Below are 22,752 nucleotides of genomic sequence, written 5' to 3'. Positions count from 1 at the left end.
TATTCGGGAGAGAAAGCGTGCAGCACTCCGGCGTTTGAGCCACGAGCAACGGCAATTCCCCGCGCTCGCCATCAGGGAGACTTTGCCGGACCGTGCGTGAAAACAAAACCCCAAACCCAACGTTGAGTATGCGCTATGCCATCTGATCTTTGGAGTCTTGGCATGGGTCACGATGTTTCTAGGAAGCGCGTCTCAATAGAGGTCTGCCTCGGTCTTCTCCCGGACTTACCAGCCTCAAAGGAGCTGAGCCGCAAGGATCCTCATCAGAACTATGCTGCCTATTACTCAATGATGTCGTAAGTTACGCGGTTACCAAGGGGCAGGAATTGACAGTCCCCAATGGAGAGGGGTGCCGGGTGCCGACTCCAACCCGCGGATCTGTACTTCGACCCCCTCATTCATCTGGTATTAATACATATTAGCGGGGCCAATGATGATATGAACAACATGGTGTGTAACACACATCACACCTCTCGGCAGTCAGCCAAGAAACGTCTTACTAGATACAAAGGTCATCCGCGGCGTGTAATGGTTTCGTTTTTGGACATATTTCAGTTTTATAGACGAATTCATCGTTCGCGATCTGAAAGGCTTCCAAATCCCAACGTGGTTGGCCAGAATGTTATGGCTAACCTGGGGTCGATTCCATGACGAGAGGTGCTTAACCGCCGCCTAAAGCAATGAGAAAAAGAAATCATGCGGACCTGAAAGGGTTGCAACCACAAACCGAGCCCCGCGTACCCAAGTATGCCAATATATGCAAGGTAAGACTTCTTGATGATGCTCATTGGTGGTTTATGTGACAATGCAGATACGTCGCACAGATTGCAGCTACATCAAGGGTTTCCAGAAAAGCCCATGAACACATAAATAGAAGCGAGATATCCTTTACTTATCTTGCTTATTCCCATGTTCCAGTTTTCAGGTTATGCTGTGTGTTTCTTTTGGTTTGCCTGGCTCCCAAAATGTTGCGAACAAGATTCCCAACGGCCCACCACTTCACTGTCTCCTTGTTTGGATGTCAATATCACGGATCCTCTCCCGATGGTTCGAAATTGGCCCTAATTGATACCTTTAACAAGCTCATCAAAAATGGGGCCATCAGCGTAGAAGAATTCGAGCAAAACGACCTCCCCTCCAAGGTGTGGATGAGCCACTGAAAGTCCCCGCAGGACTTCAAGGCCTGGTGGGAGAGTCCCGACGTCATCTCGTTTTGGGCGAGCCTCCCCGACGATGCCGGCTTCTGGCGGGAGACGGTCAGCCTCCCGGCCACCAGGGCTATGTACATGTGCAACAAAGAGACGCCGCAGGGCTTCGGCCATTGCGGGGAGCTCATCCCTCTGACGGAGAAGATGGGCTACTGGGGCGCTTATAGATCGCCATGTATGTCCCCGAGTGCATTATCACCCTCCTTACAGTATACCACGAACCGCTGCAGTGTCTGACTCCGCCATGATACAGTGACCCCGGAAACCCCGGACACCAAGTTCGCCTCGCCCCTCCCCACGCTCCCGGAACCCAGGCCCCTGTCGGACGAGATCCGCCGCGGCCGGACCCGGATCACCAAGTTCCCCGACAACATCTGCTTCGTGGTCGAGGGCCAGGATTACGTCGCCATACCGCCTCCAGAGCGTGCGTACTGGGATGAGAACTTCGACGGCCTGGCCAAGCAGTGGATCACCAACGTCATGACCGCCGGCTCGGCCAAGGGGCTGGTTTCGGGACGGGCCTGCCACGCCTTTGGCAGTGGGAAACAGCTGGGGGCATCTTCCAGAAGGGTTACCACACAGGACGCCAACGGCCACGGGGCTACGGCCAACGGTCACGATGCAGGTGAGGATGGCGATGCTGTAAACAGTACCCCCAAAGACCCGTCCCCCCTCTTCCCCGGCCTCGACTACACCCGCCAAGCCCAGCTCCTCTTCTGGCTCGACCTGTCCTACATGGAGCACCTCGGGCGGTGGGACGAAGTGCACCGCAAACTGCGCCGGGGCTTCCTCGAGGCCTACGGGCCCCACGGCGCGATGCAAGGCGGCGACCTGCTGCTGTGGGTCGACCTGGGCGTCCTGAAGGCGGACGAGCTGGACGCCGAATACGTGGGCTGCTGCGAGGGGACCGGCTTTATGGCCTACGACCACGACGCCGCGTTTGTTGCGAGCAGGAGGGACGCCCGGTCCGCTGGGTTGCCGGCTTTCTTTGATGAGGCGCGGGGGTCGAGGCCGATGGAGTGGTAGGGGGATTGCATGTCTGGCAACACGTTAACAATTGCAGGTCGGCCCACTGCGCGGAGCCGGGCTGGACGCGCCCGGTCATTTCGTTCCCGATATCCGGGTCGATTCGAATCCAGTTTCCTTATGTAATTCTTCTAGAGTGGGGGTCAGGCTGCACTAAGTTACCATGTGTGTTAAATTGCAACTTGGATGGCGTGAGTCTAGCAGGACTTAATTGGGATAATTATGGGAGATGAGGTAGAGAGACCATGTAGAAAGACTATGTATAATGGTACAAAACAAGAGCCTTCTCTCCCCCGAAAAATCAAGCCTCGCCAAGGTCCTCGGCCACAATGTTAATCCCCGCCCGCGTCTCCGAGAAATCCACGCGCCATTCCCCGTCGTCGCGCGGACACAGTTCAACATAGACATCTGTTTTCGGAAGGGGACAGGCCCGATCCATGGCCATATCCTTCTTCGGCTCCGCCCACTCCCCCGCGACCGGCCGCACATCGAAACGCGCGAGCAGCAGGGCCAGGAAGGCCAACGCCTCGGTGCTCGCGAAGTGGCGGCCGGGGCAGAGCACGTGGCCGCTCCCGAACCCGCGGAAGGCGGCGGCGGGGCGACGATGGGTCCCGCCGTCCTTGCCGCTGGCGCTGGACTTGAGGAACCGCTTGTGGTCGAACTGGCCCACCGTCGGGCCCCAGAGCGTTGGGTCCGAGTGGATCACGGCGTTGGGCATCATGACGACGCCGCCCTTCTTCAGGAGGAACTGGTCATCCACCACCGTGTCCTCCTGCACGATGCGGGCGGCTATGCTGATGCCGTGGTAGCGCAGGACCTCCTGCCACGTCGAGACCAGGACCGGGCACTCCGTTCTCACCTCGGCGAGATCGATCGAGTGGTTGCCGTCCGCGTCGGTGTGCACGATCTTGCCCACCTCGGCCCGGCAGTCCGCCAGCACGACGGGGTCGGCGAATACCTGCCACACGAGCCAGAAGATGGTGGGGGCGGTATTGACGATGCTGCCTGCCACTTGCCCGACTTCGACGTGGGCTGCATCTATGGTTTCGAGCCCAAAGGCCGCGTTGTGCTTTTCGCGAAGCTGGACCATCAAGGAGCCGTCAAGGTGGCTGTCGTTCGTGAAGTACTTGGTGAACTCTTTGACCATCGTGTCGAGTGCCTTCAAACTCTTTCTGGCAAACAGGCCGGGGAACACATCTATCAGCATCGGAAAAATGCCCTTCTCGTAGTCGAACCAAGCCTCCTCGATCCTGGGGTCGCGAAACGGGTTGTGCGGGCCGTAGGATGCGTCCATGGTGGCCGCGAAGATCTCATGACGAATCCAATGATACAAATGCACAACCACCTTCGGCCGCCGCCGCGCCGCCAGCCTGTCAAAGGACGCCGCGAATTTCCCCACGGCGGCCCGGTTGAGGGCATCGAGGCCTGGGCCGGGCGCGGCGGCCGGGGCGATCGCTCGCGGGAAGCTGCGCAGGTAGCCCTCCTCGGCGACCTTGTCCTTCTGGATCTTGGCCATGCCCGACGCGCCCACGCCCATGGCCTTCTCGCAGGCGCGGGCCTGGATGGGCGCGAACGCCACCGTCAGGATGTGCCGGTCGATGCGCTGGATCAGGGCCAGGGAGTTGACGACGTAGATTGGCGGGCCCGGTACGTAGAGGGTGTAGATGGGGAGCTTGAGCGAGTCTCTGTCGTTCGTAACGACGACGGGGGTCAGAGCAATGCACGGGCAACACAACACGATGTCTAAAACAAGACAGGATGATCATACCTGAGCCGGACGTAGAAGCCACCTTTTTCGACCAGCATGCCGAGGAGAGGACTGAGGAACGGGATGGTGCCGATCACGGCTTTTGGCTCTCGTGGGTCGCGAAGGAGTGTCGCCAATGCCCGGAGGAAGGCATACGCTGCCACGACGGCGGCCGCGGCCAATGCAAGGGTGGATGGCATTTTGAAGATTGATATGTGGCTTGGAGGTACGTGGTGGACGTAGAAACATGAGAAATGTCGGAAGGAAAGCAAACCTTTCGAAGTTACGCCAACATCACCGGAGCATCTGGCCGCGGAGAAACTCAACTGCTGCGCCGCAGTTGGTTGTGAGGCACCAACTTCTAATTTCGAGATTGAGGGCTGGGATGTCTCCTGTGTCGCCTAGCCGGCGCCGTGTCCAATTGCGGTTGACCGAGAGAAGACTTGGTTTATTGTATCGGGACAGGCGCCCAAAGGGGAACCCCCGATCTGGACCAGATGCTGACATGCAGACATAGACCTGTACTTACCTCAGCCACCATTCTTCAGTGACCGCAAGTCTGGGCAAACTCCTATACATATTGATAGCTCCCGTGGGAAAGCAGGACATCGTATGCCGTATTAATATCTGTCTTGAGATGTACCGGGGCATTCAAGGTTTCTCGCCCGCGTCTCTGTATATGTATTTTTCTTTTTGATATAAAGTATTCGATCTTTGATCACAATTAGGAGTGGATGGACGAACCAGACCACGTTTCGCCAGCAGAACTGCGCACATCACTCACCCAATCCATCATGTTAGCAACTTCCAAGCCGCGCTCATCATAGGCGAGGCCAACTCAGTGAGCCGCTTCGGGCGCAGCAGCGTCAGCGACACCTTCGGCGCCACGCTCTGGGTTATATACTCTGTTTGTATGAACCAATTGAGATCACGTGCATTATATGTATGCATGCAGGTATAGTTGGTGGTACCCTGAAACAGATCCGCGGTTCCATCCTCTCGGTACCTGTCACGAAACCTAACCTGGATATTCATGAATACATTCACTTCAGAATGCTTTCAATGCGACGTTGATGTATGACCAATCTATTAGCCAGTCCTATCTCTCCAGGAAACTCGGCCAGTTGATTAGTGCATTCGCCCATCCTCCAGTTGCAGACACGAACCTAGAGTTTCTCGTGCATTTTCCCCCATCGTGAAGAACGGATGTCGTCAGACTAAACTATGCAATGTATGCAACGCCAACGGAAGATTGTCGGTCGAGACGTCGCGTCGACCAGAGTTGACGTAGGTCTGGATGGAACTGCCGAGCCCCTACCGTTTCCAGTTGCTCTCCTGGCCCACAACTCCACCCAGAAACCACCGCGCCCGTGTCGATTATGCGCCGCTTGCAGCCTAGTCGGTTCGGTCGCGCACCCACTCCAGCCCACATGGAATCTATCTCGAAGCAGATGAAACGCCGTCGCCCTGCCCTTGTCAAGCCCGCCTTGCCTGTCTTCACGCCCGATCGTCCGATTTGTGGGGGACCCATCCACCATCGCGTGGCCGATCGTTATGTATCATGGCTCATCCCATATCATGCTTGACGAAAGAAAGCTTGAGACTTTACTGCGCGCACCGACAACCGACCATCTGGTTGCTGGTTTTCAGTCGGTGGAGCGGTCCGGCAAAAATACATTAATGGCTGTCGCCCGCCCACCTGGTCCATACATATCTTGTTCCCGCCCGAAGATCTCCTTTCGCTCTTAGCTCCATTCACGTTCACTTCTCACTATCTTTACCTTCACCCAAAACACTCTTTCGTATCACATCAGATATTATTAGCAGGGCTATTTATCTTTCTCTTTCTCTTCCCCCGTATCCAAACCATGCATACCCCTTCGATCCTCGTCTCCGCCCTGGCCCTGGCCCAAGCCGCCGTAGCCGCGCCGTCGGTGCTGCGCCGGCAGGCCAACAACTGCACCAACGTGCAGGTGTTCGTGGCGCGCGGCTCGCTCGAGGAGATCCCCGGCCGGCAGGGCAAGCTGGTCGACGCCGTGTGCGGGGGCATGCCCGCCGGCACCACCTGCGGCTCCACCGACATCCAGTACCCGGCCACCTTTGACGCCTACTGCAAGTCGGTCGGCTCCGGCGTCGACTTCGCCCTCAAGTCACTCGAGGCCTATGCGGCGGCCTGTCCGGACTCCAAGATGGTCCTCACCGGCTACTCCCAGGGCGCCCATCTCATGGGCGACGTCCTCAGCGGCGCCGGCGGCCTCATCCCCAACCAGAACTGCACGCAAGCCACGACGGCGCCGCTGGCTGCCGCGGTCGCGAAGAAGGGTAAGTCGCCGCCATCGCCACCCTTGGTGGCAGATATGGAACCTTCGTTGGTGTCGTCTTGCTAACCCATCAATTTTCAGTCATGGCTGTGACCTTGTTCGGAGATGTTCGCCATACTGGCAACCAGACCTACAACCTCGCCGCCGGCGCAGGGAAGTCGGGTGTAAGTAACCTTATTTATCATGTTCGATCAATTAGCTCGAAGATGAATCATGTGGCTGACAGCGAGACAAACAGATCCTCCCCCGTGCTGGTGCTCAGCTGACTGGTCTCAACGTCCACTCCGACAAGATCCACTCTTGGTGCAACGGCGAGGACCCGGTGTGCTCGAGCGGCAACGACATGGACCAGCATCTGACGTATTTCGACCAGTTCACCCCTGATGCGGCTGCCTTCATCAAGAGCAAGCTGTAAGCTGTCCAAGGCGTGGAAATAATAGACATTCTTGTAAATATTGTCGATGTATTGTATGATAGATAGTTGTCAGTTGCCACGGCTTTGATATATGTTCGGTTGCCCGCCCCACGTGAATTTCGAAGTTCTTTCTGACGTGCCTGGCATGACGAGGATCCTCTCCCTTTCCTGTCTCCGGAAATAGCCAAATATCCCAACGGTCCTGTTGCTATGACGCAACCTTGTGCACCACAATTATCACTTGTTGATCCCTGGAGTCCTATCAACAGATCTGCTTCCGCAGCCTCTTCCCGCCTCGGGGTGGCGCTGAGATCGACACCCCATCGGTTGAGGTCTAGATCTATCGCCTAGCCGTTTGCATCCCCGACGAAGCCGCCGCTAGTGTTCGACGTGTTAACTGCGATTATATGCTTTTGTCCACTGGCTACCACAAGTTTATCTGTCCACTGGCTACCATAAGTGTATCTGTTTCACTTGAGACTAGACCTTTACGGATGAAAGGAAGAGGAAAACATGATTGCGTCAACTTTCAAGGATCACTAGAGACGGGAGTCATGAATGCAGAGCCCAGAAGCTTATAATACGCATCCGGGTGGATTGTCTGCCATAATGGCGTCTCTGGTACATGCGTAAGGGTACTCCGTGTCCTTCTACACTAATCGAAATTCGCGCAAACCATTGACCTAGCTGACTCACAAGATAATCTCGTAGCTATGACTTACCGGTACAAAAGTAGAACAACCCCAGAATATATGATGATATGAAGCCCACAGGCAGCAACCGCTGAAGGTGAGAACAGAAGTCCTGTAAACAGAGCGAAGTCTACATCCTTTGAAGAACAGGATTTCAGATATGGATCATAGCTTTGCCGGATACGGGACTTTCGGCCATTCCTGTGACATGCTCCGGCCTGGCCAGACCACAATAACAGTGCGGGATCGATGTTCTTGGCGAGCATACCAGTTGTTTGGTATGATGCGCCGCAGTGCCATAGAAACTTGACGTTGTCAATACCTTGGAAAGCCACTCTTGACCAGAGAGCTGACATTGTCTGTCTGGTTAGCCTCAAGGGTGGATATATCTCGGTCAAAGTGCAGGACAAAACATGGGATTTCCACTTCCGAAGCAGGGCACAGGAAAAAGATGCATATCCTACCAAAACGGCATCGTTAGGGTCAATCACGATACAATAACTTTCCCTCCCCCAATATTTGGTATTACTAGCAAGGATACACAGCTTCTAGGCCTTACCCCTTTTGACCACAGAGTCATTGGTGACTCCTCTAACCGAGGCGGTCGATTTGTGAGTCACCAGCAGTTGGACTTTCGCTTCTACGGGCCAGCCAAGCACATACCATAGATAGCTCTATGGAATTTGGCAATGATTATGTTTCAAGATCCGCTGACGATTTTGTTTATGCTCTTTCTGGTCTCGATATTTAGCTTGGAGTTGCTCTCATGTCACCTACCGTTATAAAACCCGAGCCACAACTTGATCATGGGCCCATTCGCGGAGGATCAGCTCTCCAGAGTGCCAGGAGATCCTTCGGGCCAGCTTTGAGGTGGATACGGTCCAGGTACTCGCATAATGCTCATGTGGAGGTCATTTGCAGTTACTCTACGTCAAGGCTATTGCGAATTGCACATTACAAAAAGAAACCCCAGGAGTCTCGAAGAGCTTGAGACGGTCGGTGGCAGGCTGTTTGGGTCAAATGTGTACTTGGCATCTGATGAGGGTCCAATACGACGTCGAAAGCCTTGACAGTGATCTAGGTTGGCATTGTGAGCAGGCTGCACTATGAGAACGCAGAAGATAGCCGGTATCGAGTAAATCAAGAAAATTAGATATAGAAAGCCAGTTGTGAAGTCTTGGTATTACCACAGAGCAACCTCCACAATCTAGTCATGAAGTTGACAGCCAAAATCAAAACACTCACTGAGTTAAGAATATTGGATGTTCGGAAACACGATCAAGGATTTCGCTGTCATCAACGCCATGATATACGCTTACAACTTGCCAACCTCCCCACAGATTGTTGTTGCAATCGCACTCCCCCCATAGGGAGTTCTGGGATATGCGACCGACGTTTTATTTTGTTAAACAAAGCCGTTTATGCAACGTGTACAACAGCATCAACCTCTTCAAGACCTTTGGTGTGACTGATTAATTAGTTTCCAGTTACAGTTGACATGCGGATCATATCTGGGGATCGATCTTTACAAGAACCCCATCACTGACTCCCTTCGCAAGATGGTCATGACACCCCAAAACATATTCTGGTCTTCAGAAGGCGGGGAAACCATACTCACGAACAAGGCATTGGGTTCATCTCGGAGCAGTTTGATCATCCCGATGGCGGAGTCGCTCAAGCTAGGAATATGGCTGCTTGAGCAGTGAGGCAGACTAGGGATCCTTCTGGGGGATTCCTCGTCCAGATTAAGGGATATACCTCTCTGGCTACAACTTCACGGAAGCGGGGACGGCAAACCGACAATGACAAGGGGTTATGCTTTCGATCTCTTATCTACATACTTCCGCAATGCCGATAAGCCAGGGCGTGTTCTGGAATCCCTCTTCCTCACATCCGGAACAAGGAATATGCCAGTCAAAAGTGGTGAACATGATCATGCGACGGTGGAGAGTGCGGCTTATCGCTAACAATGGTGCGCTGGCTGCCGGGCAGGAAAACGTGCCAGACGGGCCAGAAACGTCTTAAGTTGAATAAACTAGAAACAACCATAAAATGTGTTTGTAGAAACCGACTTGCCTGTCGCATTGTGGTTTTCTCAATCAATTGTGGTTGTCGGACCCGAGAGAAAGGCTGGCGCTACGTCTGCATGGTAACTTACTAAAAAGGCCCTGAGCTGAGCTGAGAGCTAGAGCGGTGCAGGGCCGTCGTTCGTCGTTCGTCCTAAAAATAAGTGCTTCCTTCCCACGCTAGGAGAAAAAGAAAAAGCAGAAAGATCATGGTGAGATTGGGCGAGTGGAACGTCATCTTACCGTACCATTTGTGGCAGGATGGCAGGCGGGGAGCGCTGCTAAACAGTAATCACAGCCAGACAGCATCTGAAACGCCAAACTGCCCATCGCGCTGCGGTGGATCGGAACCCAGTCACCGTCGCTTGGCCACTTTAGGCGATGGTGCACTCGGAGGCCATGTGCCATGGCTTAGGGGGCGTCGACTGGTTCGTCGACTTTATTGAAGCTAAAGTGACGAGACAAGCTGAACAAACGGCTTGACGGCCAAGAGAGTTCACCTCTTTTTTAGCCTATGAAGTCGTCTTTGGGGGACCTGCATAGGTATATGAACTTGCGTGGGTGTTATGAGTGCGTAAGCTTACTTGTGACTGGCCACTTTATTCTGCATTGATGGCGATGAGAACAAATGTTTGGGCTTTCCTGTTTTGCATTGCGATTGCAAACATGGAAAAGTTGACAGCTTCACAGGCGACTTCATGCTTGCTGTTTATCATACATTGACAACCCAATCAAACCTTATGAGCAAACGCGGGCGCTGGCTAAATGGTGAAACGGGTGCCTTCCTTTGTGGAATTGAGGGATGCTTGGCGGGAGGAATCGCGACAAGCGACAACACCACACAACACAGCGCGCGATGCAGTTATCGGTTGCATCGTGTATGTTGTGCCTACCCTCCACGGATGCTAGAGATGCCAGCCGAACACGCCTCAGTCATTTGGGCTCAATTGTGTCGGCGTGCCGGGCACCGCCAGAGACTCAACGGTCATTTCCAGGTAATCTAAGAATAAAGTAAGACTGGAGTCTGATTGATTGATGGTCGAAATTGACATGGGGCAGTTCTGTAACGGCTGGGTGGGACCAACCACGTCCCTCCCTGGCCTAGCGCTGGGCCCCGTATTACCTAAGGCAGAGAGTCCCATCCTACCATCGCTGATTGTGTGTGATGGCAGACCAATTCCCATAGAAGGGGGAGGAGCTGCAAGCGCTGTGATGCATCCAGAACTCCAGAAGTCGGTGCTGCGATGCTGGCTCATGGACTGCTGAGTGGCTGCTTCCCAGCTCTCTTCCAGAAGACTGTCACAGTGGGGTGCGCGCCATGCTGAAAGTTTGGATGGTTTTGCGCATGAATGTTTGCGCCGGGCATGAATGATGAACGGCGCTCTTGTCCTGACAAGAAACACAACCCGGCCTTGCCTGTTCCAGTCGGGTCGGTGGCCGTGATTGATCCGAGGTTGGGTCAGAGACGCCCGCTGCCAGCTACCTCTTTTGGGAAATATCTTCGTCGTGGTCTGGTCATGTGCCCTTTATGTGCGGCGCGGGATTCTGTGCATATAGTAGTAGGATGCAAAAGAAATCCTAAGCCACCCAACGTGGAGGCTGCCTACCGGTGGCTGGCCGCATCTCACCACCAACATCTTGTCGTTGGCTTGGTGTTTGCTAGGCATTCAATGCCTTCAATGCAATGCCAGTGGCCAGCGATGTTCTGGTTAGGTCCCGCTAGGGTATTCTCCGGATAATGGATGATGCGATCAAAAAAAGCGAACCTTTTTAGGTAGGTAGGGAACGGGATTGGCGAGCGCTTGGCCAGAGGAAGTCAAGATGCGAGGGTGCTCATGGATGGATGGTCAAGGGTCCCGGCCTGCTGAGTGGTCCCCTGGGGACGATCATCCACTTTGGGCTGTGTAAGCGAGTTCCATCTTGATTGAGGGGTCGTTGGTCCCCGTCCCCCGTATGCGAGCACTCGTCTCTCTCTCACCCTCCCTCGCTGCCATCTCTGAAGAGACGGATGAATTGCTCTGCCGTGCAATTAGTACGTCATTTGATCATCAGTCTCGATGTTGCTTTCTTTATCTACATAAGTAGCACCACACACAAACATTCATCTATTCACTTTGCGAATCGAGATTGCAGGTCCTTGGGTATAGAGTCCGAAGCATACTTTTTGGCAGCCAGCCAAGTAGAGCCACACGCTCTTCGCGGCCACCCATGTCTATGGGGTAAGAAATAAAATAACGAATGGGGACATTTGGCTGCGATATGCCATGAGAGGTCCTCGTCGCGCCCGTATCACGCCGAGGCGGATAGCCCAGAAACAGGCCATTGCCCACCCATGCTTTGCACACATTACATTACTGTCGCCCCTCAGCAGTCCATGTGTTGAGGGAGGGTGCTCGCAGTCCATCCTTCGCAGCAGTCAGTAAAATATCCGAGCTTCCTCGCGTGGTGGGTGAATCAATGGTTCGGCTCGGGAGGGCGGAACACACGGGGCATGGTAGCAACAGGTTTGGGGCCTCCAAGCTCCCTCAAACTTTTTGTAGAGTAGAGGTTTGAAGTTGATATCATGGTCGCGGGAGATCATGTCTGTTCCCGCCGTGTTGGACGGATACATGACAACCACATCCGTCATAGCCAGGGGCGCGGACTTTTTCTAGTGACTTACCCAGTCGACGCTGCGTGTGTTGTATGTCCCCCTTGCTCCAACGGCCATGATCACCTCAGCAGCCAAACATAGATCGTCGAGTGACTTTGATTGCACAGATGAGCCGGGCAATCATGTTCTCAGTAGGGCCAGCAGCAAGATTGCACGTGGATCATATTTCATTCCGCGCACCCATAGATTTCACGAACATCGAGGGTATTCTCGATTTCTGTTCAATTAAAAGCGGCTTGCGAGGAGGTGATCGGAGGAGTGTGTTCTCTGCCCCCTGGCATTCTCACCCCCCGTCGCATGAACCAAGCCTAGCAGCAAGCCCCCCACTAAACAGCCCACCAACAGGCTGGACAGGCCAGTTGGGTCCTTCTGACTTCTGACAGCTAGGGGAGCTAGGGGGGCAGCCAACCGCCGCTAGCTTGGTCTCCAGGGGATCTCCCGGTCCCCTCCGCAATGGTCATCGCTGTTGACCCTTAGCTAGGAAAAATACTCCGTAGCAGGCACTTTTATTAGCGTGCAGCTATTACCAGCCCAGTAGCCCAGCAGTACAATCTCACCTGCAGCGCTCCTCGTCTTATAGAAAGAGTTAGGTAGCCCACCTGGCCCGGCACCCTGTCAGAATTCGGGCTCCTTTCCCTCCCTTTCTGGCTCTTCTTCAGCTTCGTATAATAATTCGGCAGTTCTTGCTTGCTGTCCTGCCTTGCATCTCGCCTCTCTCCGTCGGTGTTGCACACGTATCGAGTATTGGAGTTCCGGTCCTGCCTAATCAGCATCACCACCCCCGAGCTGCCTCGCCCGATCTGATTGACCGATCTCAGTCTCCATCTTTCAACCTTTCCAGCGCACCTGACCATCCGACCTCATACCTTCCTTATCTTGTCCGCAACCTCCGTTGGCGACATCATCGTTCCTCGGGATAGATTTCCACTTCTCCAGTCACTCTTTTATCACTTTGGCCGTCGTCGAGATCCGGCCCCATCGTCCACTGCATTTACTTCTTCAGCGGCCTAGCGCTGTCACTTTGACATATACATACCTATTTCAATCCGCCGCCTTGGGACGACTGCATCACTCGACGCAATCTTGAATCTTGAAAGAGGCACAACCCGCCTTGAATGCTGCTAGGAGGAAAGAATACACGACAATTTCCGATTTAACACCGTCTCACGACCGATCATCGTATCTCGTCCTTGAGGGGTGCTTGTCGCTGCCAATTCCGCCGGACGCGAAACACGAACGTCACCGACTGATTGGACGGCCTTTGGAAGCGCTGTCATACTTTGCTGAAATTCGTCCTACTCACGCTTCGTCCGTGTCGTTGTCATTCAGCTTCAATTATTTTCGTCAATCGGGTTCTTCCTGACCGGACTCTTTTTCGAGATACCCCTTTTCGTATTCCAGCGTCTTTTTTTCCCTTTCATCGCTGGGCGGTTTCATCATCCTGAATAACCTTTCCACCTCTTTTTATTACGTCGCCTGACTGCGCCTCCGAGCCACCATCCACACCAAACAAACCTCTCTCCTAACCCGTCTGACCGGCGCAAATTCCTACCCAGGAATCGCCGATTATTATTTTTCTCTTCGATTCTCTACCTCTCTGACCAGATCTCCTCACCTTCTGGTCATTCGGCACCATGGTTCGCAGCTTCGCATTGGTCGCTGCGACCCTCTTCTGGGGCAATGTCTTGGCCCAGGGTGACATGAACGCTTGTGCGGTACGTCGTTTTTTGATTGTCTCGTTTTCCCAGTTTAGCACTGCTGCCCGCCTTTGATTGGTCAGTTATCGCAGCCGCTAACACATGCGCTACAGAAAGGCTGTGTGGTCAACATCTTTGCCGATCCCTCCCGCCTGGGATGCAAGCCCGAAGATAAGAACTGCGCTTGTCATTCCGGCGACAACCTCACTTTCGGCGTGCGCGACTGCATCACGCAGGCTTGCGGTTTGACCGGCGAGGCCTTGGACAAGCAGGTCGCCGCCTCTGATCAGTACACCAATGAGATCTGTTTGCCGTTCACCTGTAAGTGACATTTACGAACCATTTCGACATTTTCGGGGCCGGTTTACTTATCAGGTATTGAATTGTAGCTACTGCGCCTCCCGCCCCTGCTACTACGGCTCCCCCGCCTGAGCCAGCTCCGGCCGCAGCACCTGCGACCACCGCTACTGGTGCTGCCCCGGCGCCCACGACAGCTGACCCAGCCAAGACTGACGCCGCTTCGCCCGAGGTCAAAGATCCTCCCGGAACCAGCCCCCCTGCGACTGGTACTCAAGCCGGCGCAACCTCAGCTGCAACTTCTGAGCCAACCACTGGAGCATCTGCGGCATCCGCCGACAGCCCGAGTGGCACGGTCGATGCCAGCTCGGTAAGTTTACGCGACTCTCTTCGTGCATGGTTACATTGTACTAACTAATTGTCTCAGGCGGCCTCATCCCATGCTGCCGGCGTTGCCGCTTCTACTGCGTCCCCTTCGAGCAGTGGAGCTGCCTCTAAGGAAAAGGAAGAAAAGGAGGACTCTTCTGCGGGCGGCCTCTCCGTCGCCGCCAAGGCTGGAATTGGTGCCGGTGCCGGTGTTGTCGTCGTTATGGCCGCTATCACCCTTTGCTGCATCATGATGCGACGCAGAAGAGATAACCGCAACGCCACTGCCGCCGCCGCCAAAGGACCCGCTCGACCCGCGCGCAGCCCGATGCCTTGCAATATCTCCAAGCCGGTCGCAGGTGGAAGACACTATGCGGAAGATGTGGAGTCGCCTGCCGAAGTTAACTTCCCCTTCCCCGCCGCCTGCAACGAGAAGCGGCCCGTCCCGCAAGAATCCACCAAGTCGCCTTACAAGAACGCCCGCGAGGACCACTACAGCGTCCAGGGTAACAAGTACGAAGACATGCTGCCTCGCACTCAGCCTAGAACGATGATTTAGCGATTGCGGTTTGTCTTCCTTGATTTAGCGAACTTGGCGTCGCAAAACTTCCACCACTGGCCGCGGCCGACGCCCAAATATATAATGGCAAGAATATAACACGGTGGCTTACGGACTTCAACGGCATGGGGCGAGTGTGACTCGAGTCGCCCCCGACTGCGAACAGTCTGGGATAATATTTCTCGGCTCGTTTTCGATGGTTTTAGTTTGGCGGCTGTTTTATTTGGTGGCAATGTCACGGCTTGCGATATAACCCGTTCGTGCGCGTGCCTCGAGAGCTAACTCTCCCATGGCATGGCCTCGTCATAGCTGATATAGCGGAGAGAAAATACCAGAACAAAGTCCCATAGCAGATGTTGCATGGTCTTACTGTGATATATGCGTCCAAGAATGCGAGTGAACAAATTAATTGGGAACATGGTGTATTGTTTATGCTGTAGATGACCGTAATGTCTCTGTTAAATGGATCCAGGTTTACTACCGTCAGGTAGGATTCTTCCTTTCTTGCAGACCAGCCTGCAATTGAATTTCACGAGACCATTGTCGTGATTATGTTGTGCGACTTTTCTTGGCGCCGGAGCTTTTAATCACATGAACGATGCCCTTCTCAGAGGTCAGTTGCAGAAGACATCGTCGGTTGCTGTCACATTTGGGAGAAAGCATTACACGTCCTGTGGGTTAATGAATACAGCCAAGACATGGTACACCTAATCAATGGGCAAGAGTAGTTGATTATCAAGTCTGCATGCCGACACTCCGTAGCTAGCTATTGATCCGTGATACGAGTGACATCCAGATATTTACTCAACCCGCTTCCTTCCCAAACACTTCGCTCTCTCTGGCTCGCCTCCTCCTCCTCCGAGATGCCATTGGCTGCGCATAACTGATTGTCGACGGAAGGACAGACTGTGTTTCTTGTTCCATGAGTCCCTCCATGCAAGTAGGTGAGACCGATCTTTTTGCAATCAAGACCATTTGTGCCTCATCTCTATCCCTCCATCCCTTTCACCCTTTTATTCTTTTCCTGACACGTGCTCAGGAAATTCGTCGGGATTAGTCAGTTGTGTTGGCCGGAGGAGAGGCTCCCCCCTCATCATTAGACGAGGGCCGCCTCCTGCCGGTCGCCGCTGCTGGGGGAAGTGCCACCGCCGGCGGGGTCGGCTGCGGCCGGCTTCGTGTCCTTTTCGTTCTTGTCGGCGGCGCTCTGGGCGCGGGCGGCGAAGCTGCCGGCGGCGGTCTCGCCGGTGTCGGACTTCTTGGCCTGTGATTAGGGACGGCGAAGAAGCCGGACTGTTAGTAGGGTGCGGGCTATTGTTGCTGGTTATGTGTGGAAGCGGGTAGTGTTGCTGCTGTTGCTGCTGCTCTGGTAGAAAGATAGCGGTTGTTTCTGTTGGTCTCGTTTTGGGCAAGAAAGAGCCGTACTACTTCGTGCAGCGGGCACTGGTTGGGACGGGGAATGTTGTCCGCTGCTTCACAGGAGTGACGGGACAGGGGGTTGGGGTTGCTCGGGTTGTCGTTGTTGATGCGGGTGACGCGTACCTTGGCGGCCTGGATGCGGGCGGCATCCTCCTTGGTCATGGGGTTGGTGTTCTCCTTGTTGTTGGAGGTGTTGTCGGAAGACATCTTGGCGGTTGTTGAGTTGGTTGGTTGGTGGAGAGCGTAGAACTTAATGTTGTCGTTGGTGATGTGGGAAGTCGAGGTGACAAGTTACAAGTAGGCAGTGATGTTGACTCGTAAGGTTGTCTGATGAAGAGGATATAGTAAAGGAAGATATTCGTGGCAGAAAGACACTTACTTATACCACATTGCACATGGCTGCTCCTTGAAGCTGTGGCGCTTGGTGGAAGATCTTGGAAAGCGACGTGGACTTTTGGAGTCATCGGCAAACAGTCATTGTCTTTCTTGCAAACATACACAAATGAGTTTTCCTATAGAAAAAATAACCTGGAAGCCGCACCGCTCATGGATGCCAACAGAATGGTCACCGCAGAATGCAAACCGATTGAACGATACAACTATTGCACGGTCATGTCTCTGCTGCATTTTCCAGAAACCCCAAGAAAACATTACCCTTTGCTCTATGATATTAACAAAATCCAAGCTCTGATATGATTGATGCCTTGTCAGCTTCAAACAGCAGACGCACCATGGGTTGCTTATTGCAAATGTAAGGCCAAATGTGTATGAGCTACCCCTATCTCTATTAGGGGTGTGCGAAGCACTAGATGTACACTTTGCTCAATTTTAAGCAGCGAGACTAATGAAAAAGATAAAGGCTTGTGAATAACTTTCGATATTGTAAATTCAAGCAGCCATGGTCAAAAGACAGCTTCACAGAATGCTCGAGATGTGGCTATAGGTTGTCCTGGTGGTTATGTTGTCCTATGTTGGCGCTTTGGAGCCCGCACACGTCGTGAGGGGCTCTTCGCCTTCGCCTTGGCGGCCAAGACGTCTTTTTTCCTAATACAACTAAGAGCCCGTTGGATCGTCTTACCCAATTGAGCTTCATTGCGGCCGACCGCATGTGCCTAAGCCCATAGGGCATCCTTTGACGACATCGCGGCAATAACACACAGCACGAGTCGAGGCGGGAGTGGAGGTTACAAGGTCCCGAGAGTTGGCGTGCAAGATCTTCTATACGAGTCTATTGTGTACCGCTTTAAGTAATGAGACTACCTAATACCCATACAAGAGTTCTCCATGATTCGCTACGTAGTACTACGTTTGCGCTTTGGAGGCTGTGCATGTCCTGGTCGTCTCCTCGCTCTTGCCTCAACTAAGTTGCGTTTCTTGTCTCCTGTCCTAATGAAATTGAGAGCCCGTTTAATCTCTCGTAAACGCTTACCCTTGCCCCAATCTAGGATACTGTTGACGTAGTTCCCAAATTGAATAAATTGGTCCGCGTCGTGTAGGTCGAATATTTTATGCCTTCGCATATAACATTTCTTCCTATCCTCCTCATTATCCTCCTTATTTCCCTCCTCCTCCTCCCCCTTCCTCATAATCACCATCGTCGTCATCATCTTCATCCACTTCATCGTCATCTTCCTCTTCCTCTTCCTCGTCATCTTTCTCTTCACTGTCATCTTCCTCTTCATCGTCATCCTCATAGTCGTCGTCGTCATCCTCATCCTCATCCTCATCCTCTTCACTATCCCCCATCCAAGATATGAACAGTTCGGCGTGTTGCAGATCGATAACAAAGCTGAAAGCCACATTGCACACCTCCTGGGATCTCGGGTACTTTCCTAGCAGCTCGTTGAGTCTATTGATGATCGCAACGCAAGTAGCGGAACCTCCAAGGCACTGATTCTGCGCCACCGTTCGTCTGCCCGCGTCTGATTTGTATTCAATGATGAAAAAGGGGAAGAAAAGGTCTTTGGGACTCGCTTCACACATATTCAAACCCAGTTCTTCGATAGTGTTCCGTTGCGCCCTGTTAAAGAGTACAGCGGGACCTTTGAGCGTGTAGCCGTAGGCCATGTCTGGTATCGGCACGGAAACCGGATGAGTCGGGTGGTTGGCCCCGGGAACACAAGCACGTGCAAAAGAGACGTGGCCATGCCCCCTGAGCCCAAGAGTCCGTGGTTGAAGCGGAAACACATTAACTCGAAACCAGTCGTCGATATCGGCCTCCGCTATGTCTCCTTCTTCTTCTTGCATCTCGCAAAGTTCCCCCAACGTGGTTTTCATCTGTTTGGACAAAGGGCTTGGTGGCTGCAGGGAGCTCTCTATTGCCTGGCACGCGTCAGAAGCGGAGCCTGGGAGTTCGGGGCCTCGGCTATGTACACGGAAGCAAATGCCGTTTTTCCTCTCCATATGGATCTTCCTGTAGTTCGGCCTGTCCAACAGCCTCGTATTGCTGCTGGTTGTCGTCTGTGCGACTGACCGATCAACAAAACTAACACTTTTGAGCATGCACCGGGAAGAAGGGGCCTTTGGCCTTGCGGAGATGTTCGCCATAGTTTCTCGACCGAACGGTTCTATCCCTGGGCCTGTACAATCTCGATCTGGGCAGGGGGGAGCTGTCGCTGAGTCTACCGTGGGGATCTGCTCTAGCCAGTCGGTAACGCGACTAGACACGCTCTCGGGTCGAAATCGCTGCTTAGCTGGTGATGTAGAATCTTGAGTATCCTGACCCAAGTTGTCGTTGCGTCGTTTGAGCGTCTTGGAACGTCCTTGCCATGGCTTTCGGTCTCCGTCGGCCTTCGGCTCCATTATGTAGTTCGGCTTTACACCACTACACCCGTATTGTGATATCGCTGAGCTTATGGTTCCTTTGTCGTTGTTGTGTATATTATCATTGTCGTCGATCTATTCTTGGCACAGATCCGCCCGGCGACAATGCAATGGCATAACTGACGATGCTTTCAATTGAGTGTGGAAAAATTCAGACTGTTGGAAAGAACAGATCCAATGCGCAGAACTTTACATCTAGATCGTTTCTTTGTTCAAGTTATGGCTATGGGTTTCTTTGTTCGGGAGGAAGGGTCACAAAGGAACCTGGTTTCGGGCTGGGGCCAGACATTGAGAAGGGGCAGCGGTCAGCCAAATTACCTCAAGAAACTACCGTGGTGTGAAATATCATATCAAATCCAATAGGTTGTCGTAATGTAGCAGGGAGGATCACTGGCGATGAAGGCAGATCTAGGGCGGAAATCCAACATAGATCCTGCACTGAGTGGAAGTCTTTTGGGGAGCACTACACTCAGGCCATTTCAGATCTACGTTTTATTGAACTTCTAGGGCAGTCCATTACGGATGGAGACTGGCTTAGCCACTACGATTCAGATGTTTAGACATTATACCAAACCCCATCGGGCAGCTGCCGAAGCACATCACAAGCATCAAGCCTTAGAGAATATTTGTGTCCCGGCCGTGGAAACCTCCTGATTTTGATCTAAGGTTCAATACTGCCCAGTAGCGGTTTTTATTCGTGAATATGCATGTCTAAATGCCTCTTGTTTATAGTGACCTTCTTAATCTTGTTTATGTCTTTTTCAATGGACAGGGGGTAAATACGTACCACTACATTAAGCATTGAACATGAATTGGCGCATATCACTTTATTAAACTAGATAGGCCAGTCCCAAGCATCATCGACCGCCCACGATGTCTGCCAGAGTCGACCTGCCTCTTGTTTTACCCCCCCCCCCTTGACCGTAAATATGCTTATCCTAAGCATAAAGTTTCTCTTAACCGTTGGTTATATCTTCTCCCTAACGTTTGGGCTTAGAGGTGTAGTGATGCCCTAACGAGTTCCGTTCTCATTCAATTGATCTGGTGGTTTTCTGAGTATGTTTGCACTGGGACCTTTCGAAATCGCGATCAGCTGGACGAAGGTAATGTGTCTGAGCATTGGGACTGTTTGTGGATGGTTTCGTTTTGGCTTTCGGTTGTTGCGCGTCACAAATTGGGGCCCGTGGTCGGATGGATGAAGTCTCTTTTTTGTCCCATTTTCTTTCACGTACGTCCGTGGGGAGCTCCGGTGACTTGAGGAGCCGTCGGCGACGACCAGAAAGCACAGAGACCTGGCAGACTGGATGGGAAGAGAGGCAAATTGTCATTCGTAGTCAATTTTGGTGGATCGGATCTCCAACTCTGTTTATGTAAGAATCTGTGTTGGAGATGGAATTGACTTGTGTATATGGTCTGCCATATCCGTTCACTCGCAAAGTCTGGCAAGCCAGCCGGTAGTGTCCTCAACGGAGCCGTCCTCGGAATGATTCAGCAAACCTCTGTGTAGGCTCTGTGCGCGGCGCCCGTCCCAGAACGCAAAACCAGCCCATCTCCATTTCCTGATCTTCTCCTGGTTCAGATAGCAAAGATAGTGTGTCGCGTAGTCTTGGCTTGCGGGCTGCTTGGCGATTAGCTCATCACCCCATCGAGCCCCGTCGCGGCCGACTGCATGTATCCAGCCCCAAGGGGCTCCCACTGGTGGCTTCGAGGTAACGTTGCACAGGACTTGGTCCTGTGAGGGGGAAATGGTCGGCGAGTTGGTGTGGAGTATCTCCCATGCGAGTACTTCGTGCCTATCATGCCTTCCCAAAGGCTTGTAACTGAGTGCTCGGTCAACTAGCTTCGGATCTGCCGCAGCTGCTTGTGCGATCCTCTGCCGGAGTGCTGGAAGTCGTGGGTAGTATTCCTGGCAGAAACTCTCCACAGTGCGAAATAACCCCGGCAGGGGTGCATGGGAAGTGTTTCGCATACCCCTCAGCCACGTGAGGTCTTGAGGGTTTCGTTTTTCCCAATAAAACATGATTTGGCAAAATTCATAGAAGAAGTTGTCAATCTGCGCTATCTGTTCCTTCTCCCAGGGCTCGAAGAGGTCCCGGAGACTGTCGATAGCAGGAAGAACGCCGCTTTCGACAAGTAGACGTGACCTGGGGGCCAGGCGATACATGTCCACGATGGCTTGACGGCGGACAATGGCCTGTGACAGGTTCCAGCGCTCCGTTGGACTCAGGCAGTCCCAGGCACAGGTATTCTGTGGTTGTCCTGGAAGACTCTGATAGCGCCAGGGATCGAATTCCTTCAGTTGTCCTGTAAACCTCTGTTCAAAGTAGGCAAACCGAATGCGCGCATATAGGTCGACAAAGAACTGGGTGATCCTGTTGATGTGGACGACGCGTATAGCCAACGGTTCATTGGTGAGGACGCCGGCCAGCCACCGGTCTTCCTCCGAGAGGAGACGGGCTTTCCAAGCGGCCACGATTTCTTCCGCTGGGGCATAGTCGCTCGACGCTATGATAGCATCTCGAATGGCGGGACCGAGGTCATTGGCACAGACCTTCAGTAAGGTAGACGCTTTCGTCTGACGGAAGACGGCATACAAGGTAGGGGAGGCGCGAATGAATGCGTAGAGGTCATCCAAGGAGGTGGATGACAAAATGATGTGGAGCAGCTCGGGGGGCAGTCGCTCAAGCTGGCTCAGATGGGCAAAGAGTTGATTGGCCATGTTGTTGTCGAGGGCTGAACTGGTTTCAAATTTTGGGTGATGTATTTGAAGAGAAGCTAATTATTTGTACAGCACACCTGGTTGTTACAAATATGTAGGATGCCATATTATCACGGAGGAAGATAGGCCCATTTGACTTTCAGATTCCTTGGGTTCCAAAGTTAAATCCAGTATGGAGCTCAGAAACACACTTGAGAACACTTTGGCTCCATCATTCCGACTTCGACCACTGTTTGCTGGGCACAGTGGTGATGAAGAAAATGTAGAACATAAAAGAAAAGAAAACAAATTGTCATCTCTCGTCTGGGAACAAACCTGGGTGAAATTCAAGGCCCCAAAAAGGCATAAGTGTACGTAGCTCTAGGTATGTTTACATTGCTTTATTTTTCTTCTGGGCTATTGTATCATGTTCTGCTTCTATTTTTATTCTTGCTAATCCCGTACCCAGAACGGCGCCATCATTGTGGCTGTATCTGCGACAGCGCCATCACACTTTCCACATTTAGCGCTTCACGCGGAGAAACCTTCTAGAAAGCCACAGACTATCATAGACAAGAACCAGGGCTTGCCTATCTGTTCAGCCATAGACTAGAAGTGACCGAATGAGGCAGCAAGAGCCCGGAAGAAACGTGATGGCGTTGAAAGCCACAAGGCGCTGCAAAGCGTCTGCAGCTTCTCTTAAACTGCTGCCCATGATACTTTTGGCTTTATTGTCTCATTTGAATTCATCAAAGCCACCAATAGACT

The 22,752-nt window shown here is 52.9% G+C and overlaps 7 protein-coding genes across 7 annotated transcripts; 3 read left to right on the top strand and 4 right to left on the bottom strand.

The window, feature by feature from the left end:
• Positions 1 to 135: 135 nt before the first annotated feature.
• On the top strand, positions 136 to 2,234 carry PG985_003000 (uncharacterized protein; the record flags this gene model as incomplete). The annotated part of the gene is made up of 4 exons (XM_066822769.1): positions 136 to 296; positions 423 to 450; positions 1,173 to 1,383; positions 1,462 to 2,234. The coding sequence occupies 4 exons, from the start codon at positions 136 to 138 to the stop codon at positions 2,232 to 2,234; spliced, it is 1,173 nt and encodes a 390-aa protein (XP_066690201.1).
• Positions 2,235 to 2,535: 301 nt separating this feature from the next.
• On the bottom strand, positions 2,536 to 4,181 carry PG985_002999 (cytochrome P450; the record flags this gene model as incomplete). Its single annotated transcript, XM_066822768.1, has 2 exons — positions 2,536 to 3,919; positions 4,003 to 4,181. The coding sequence occupies 2 exons, from the start codon at positions 4,179 to 4,181 to the stop codon at positions 2,536 to 2,538; spliced, it is 1,563 nt and encodes a 520-aa protein (XP_066690200.1).
• A 1,668-nt stretch (positions 4,182 to 5,849) lies between these two features.
• Positions 5,850 to 6,717, top strand: PG985_002998 (uncharacterized protein; the record flags this gene model as incomplete). Its single annotated transcript, XM_066822767.1, has 3 exons — positions 5,850 to 6,303; positions 6,384 to 6,466; positions 6,541 to 6,717. 3 exons carry the CDS (start codon positions 5,850 to 5,852, stop codon positions 6,715 to 6,717), a joined length of 714 nt encoding a protein of 237 aa, XP_066690199.1.
• A 7,045-nt stretch (positions 6,718 to 13,762) lies between these two features.
• PG985_002997 (uncharacterized protein) lies at positions 13,763 to 15,047 on the top strand (the record flags this gene model as incomplete). The annotated part of the gene is made up of 4 exons (XM_066822766.1): positions 13,763 to 13,843; positions 13,939 to 14,146; positions 14,215 to 14,492; positions 14,550 to 15,047. The coding sequence occupies 4 exons, from the start codon at positions 13,763 to 13,765 to the stop codon at positions 15,045 to 15,047; spliced, it is 1,065 nt and encodes a 354-aa protein (XP_066690198.1).
• Positions 15,048 to 16,143: 1,096 nt separating this feature from the next.
• On the bottom strand, positions 16,144 to 16,670 carry PG985_002996 (uncharacterized protein; the record flags this gene model as incomplete). Its single annotated transcript, XM_066822765.1, has 2 exons — positions 16,144 to 16,308; positions 16,470 to 16,670. The coding sequence occupies 2 exons, from the start codon at positions 16,668 to 16,670 to the stop codon at positions 16,144 to 16,146; spliced, it is 366 nt and encodes a 121-aa protein (XP_066690197.1).
• Positions 16,671 to 18,017: 1,347 nt separating this feature from the next.
• PG985_002995 (uncharacterized protein) lies at positions 18,018 to 18,530 on the bottom strand (the record flags this gene model as incomplete). The annotated part of the gene is made up of 1 exon (XM_066822764.1): positions 18,018 to 18,530. The coding sequence occupies one exon, from the start codon at positions 18,528 to 18,530 to the stop codon at positions 18,018 to 18,020; it is 513 nt and encodes a 170-aa protein (XP_066690196.1).
• Positions 18,531 to 20,712: 2,182 nt separating this feature from the next.
• On the bottom strand, positions 20,713 to 22,005 carry PG985_002994 (uncharacterized protein; the record flags this gene model as incomplete). The annotated part of the gene is made up of 1 exon (XM_066822763.1): positions 20,713 to 22,005. The coding sequence occupies one exon, from the start codon at positions 22,003 to 22,005 to the stop codon at positions 20,713 to 20,715; it is 1,293 nt and encodes a 430-aa protein (XP_066690195.1).
• Positions 22,006 to 22,752: the final 747 nt, after the last annotated feature.

The sequence above is a fragment of the Apiospora marii genome (assembly GCF_038362585.1).
Source record: "Apiospora marii strain CBS 49790 chromosome Unknown utg000002l_segment0_segment0, whole genome shotgun sequence".
Lineage (NCBI taxonomy): Eukaryota > Fungi > Ascomycota > Sordariomycetes > Amphisphaeriales > Apiosporaceae > Apiospora > Apiospora marii.
This window is presented reverse-complemented; position numbering and strand designations above follow the sequence as displayed.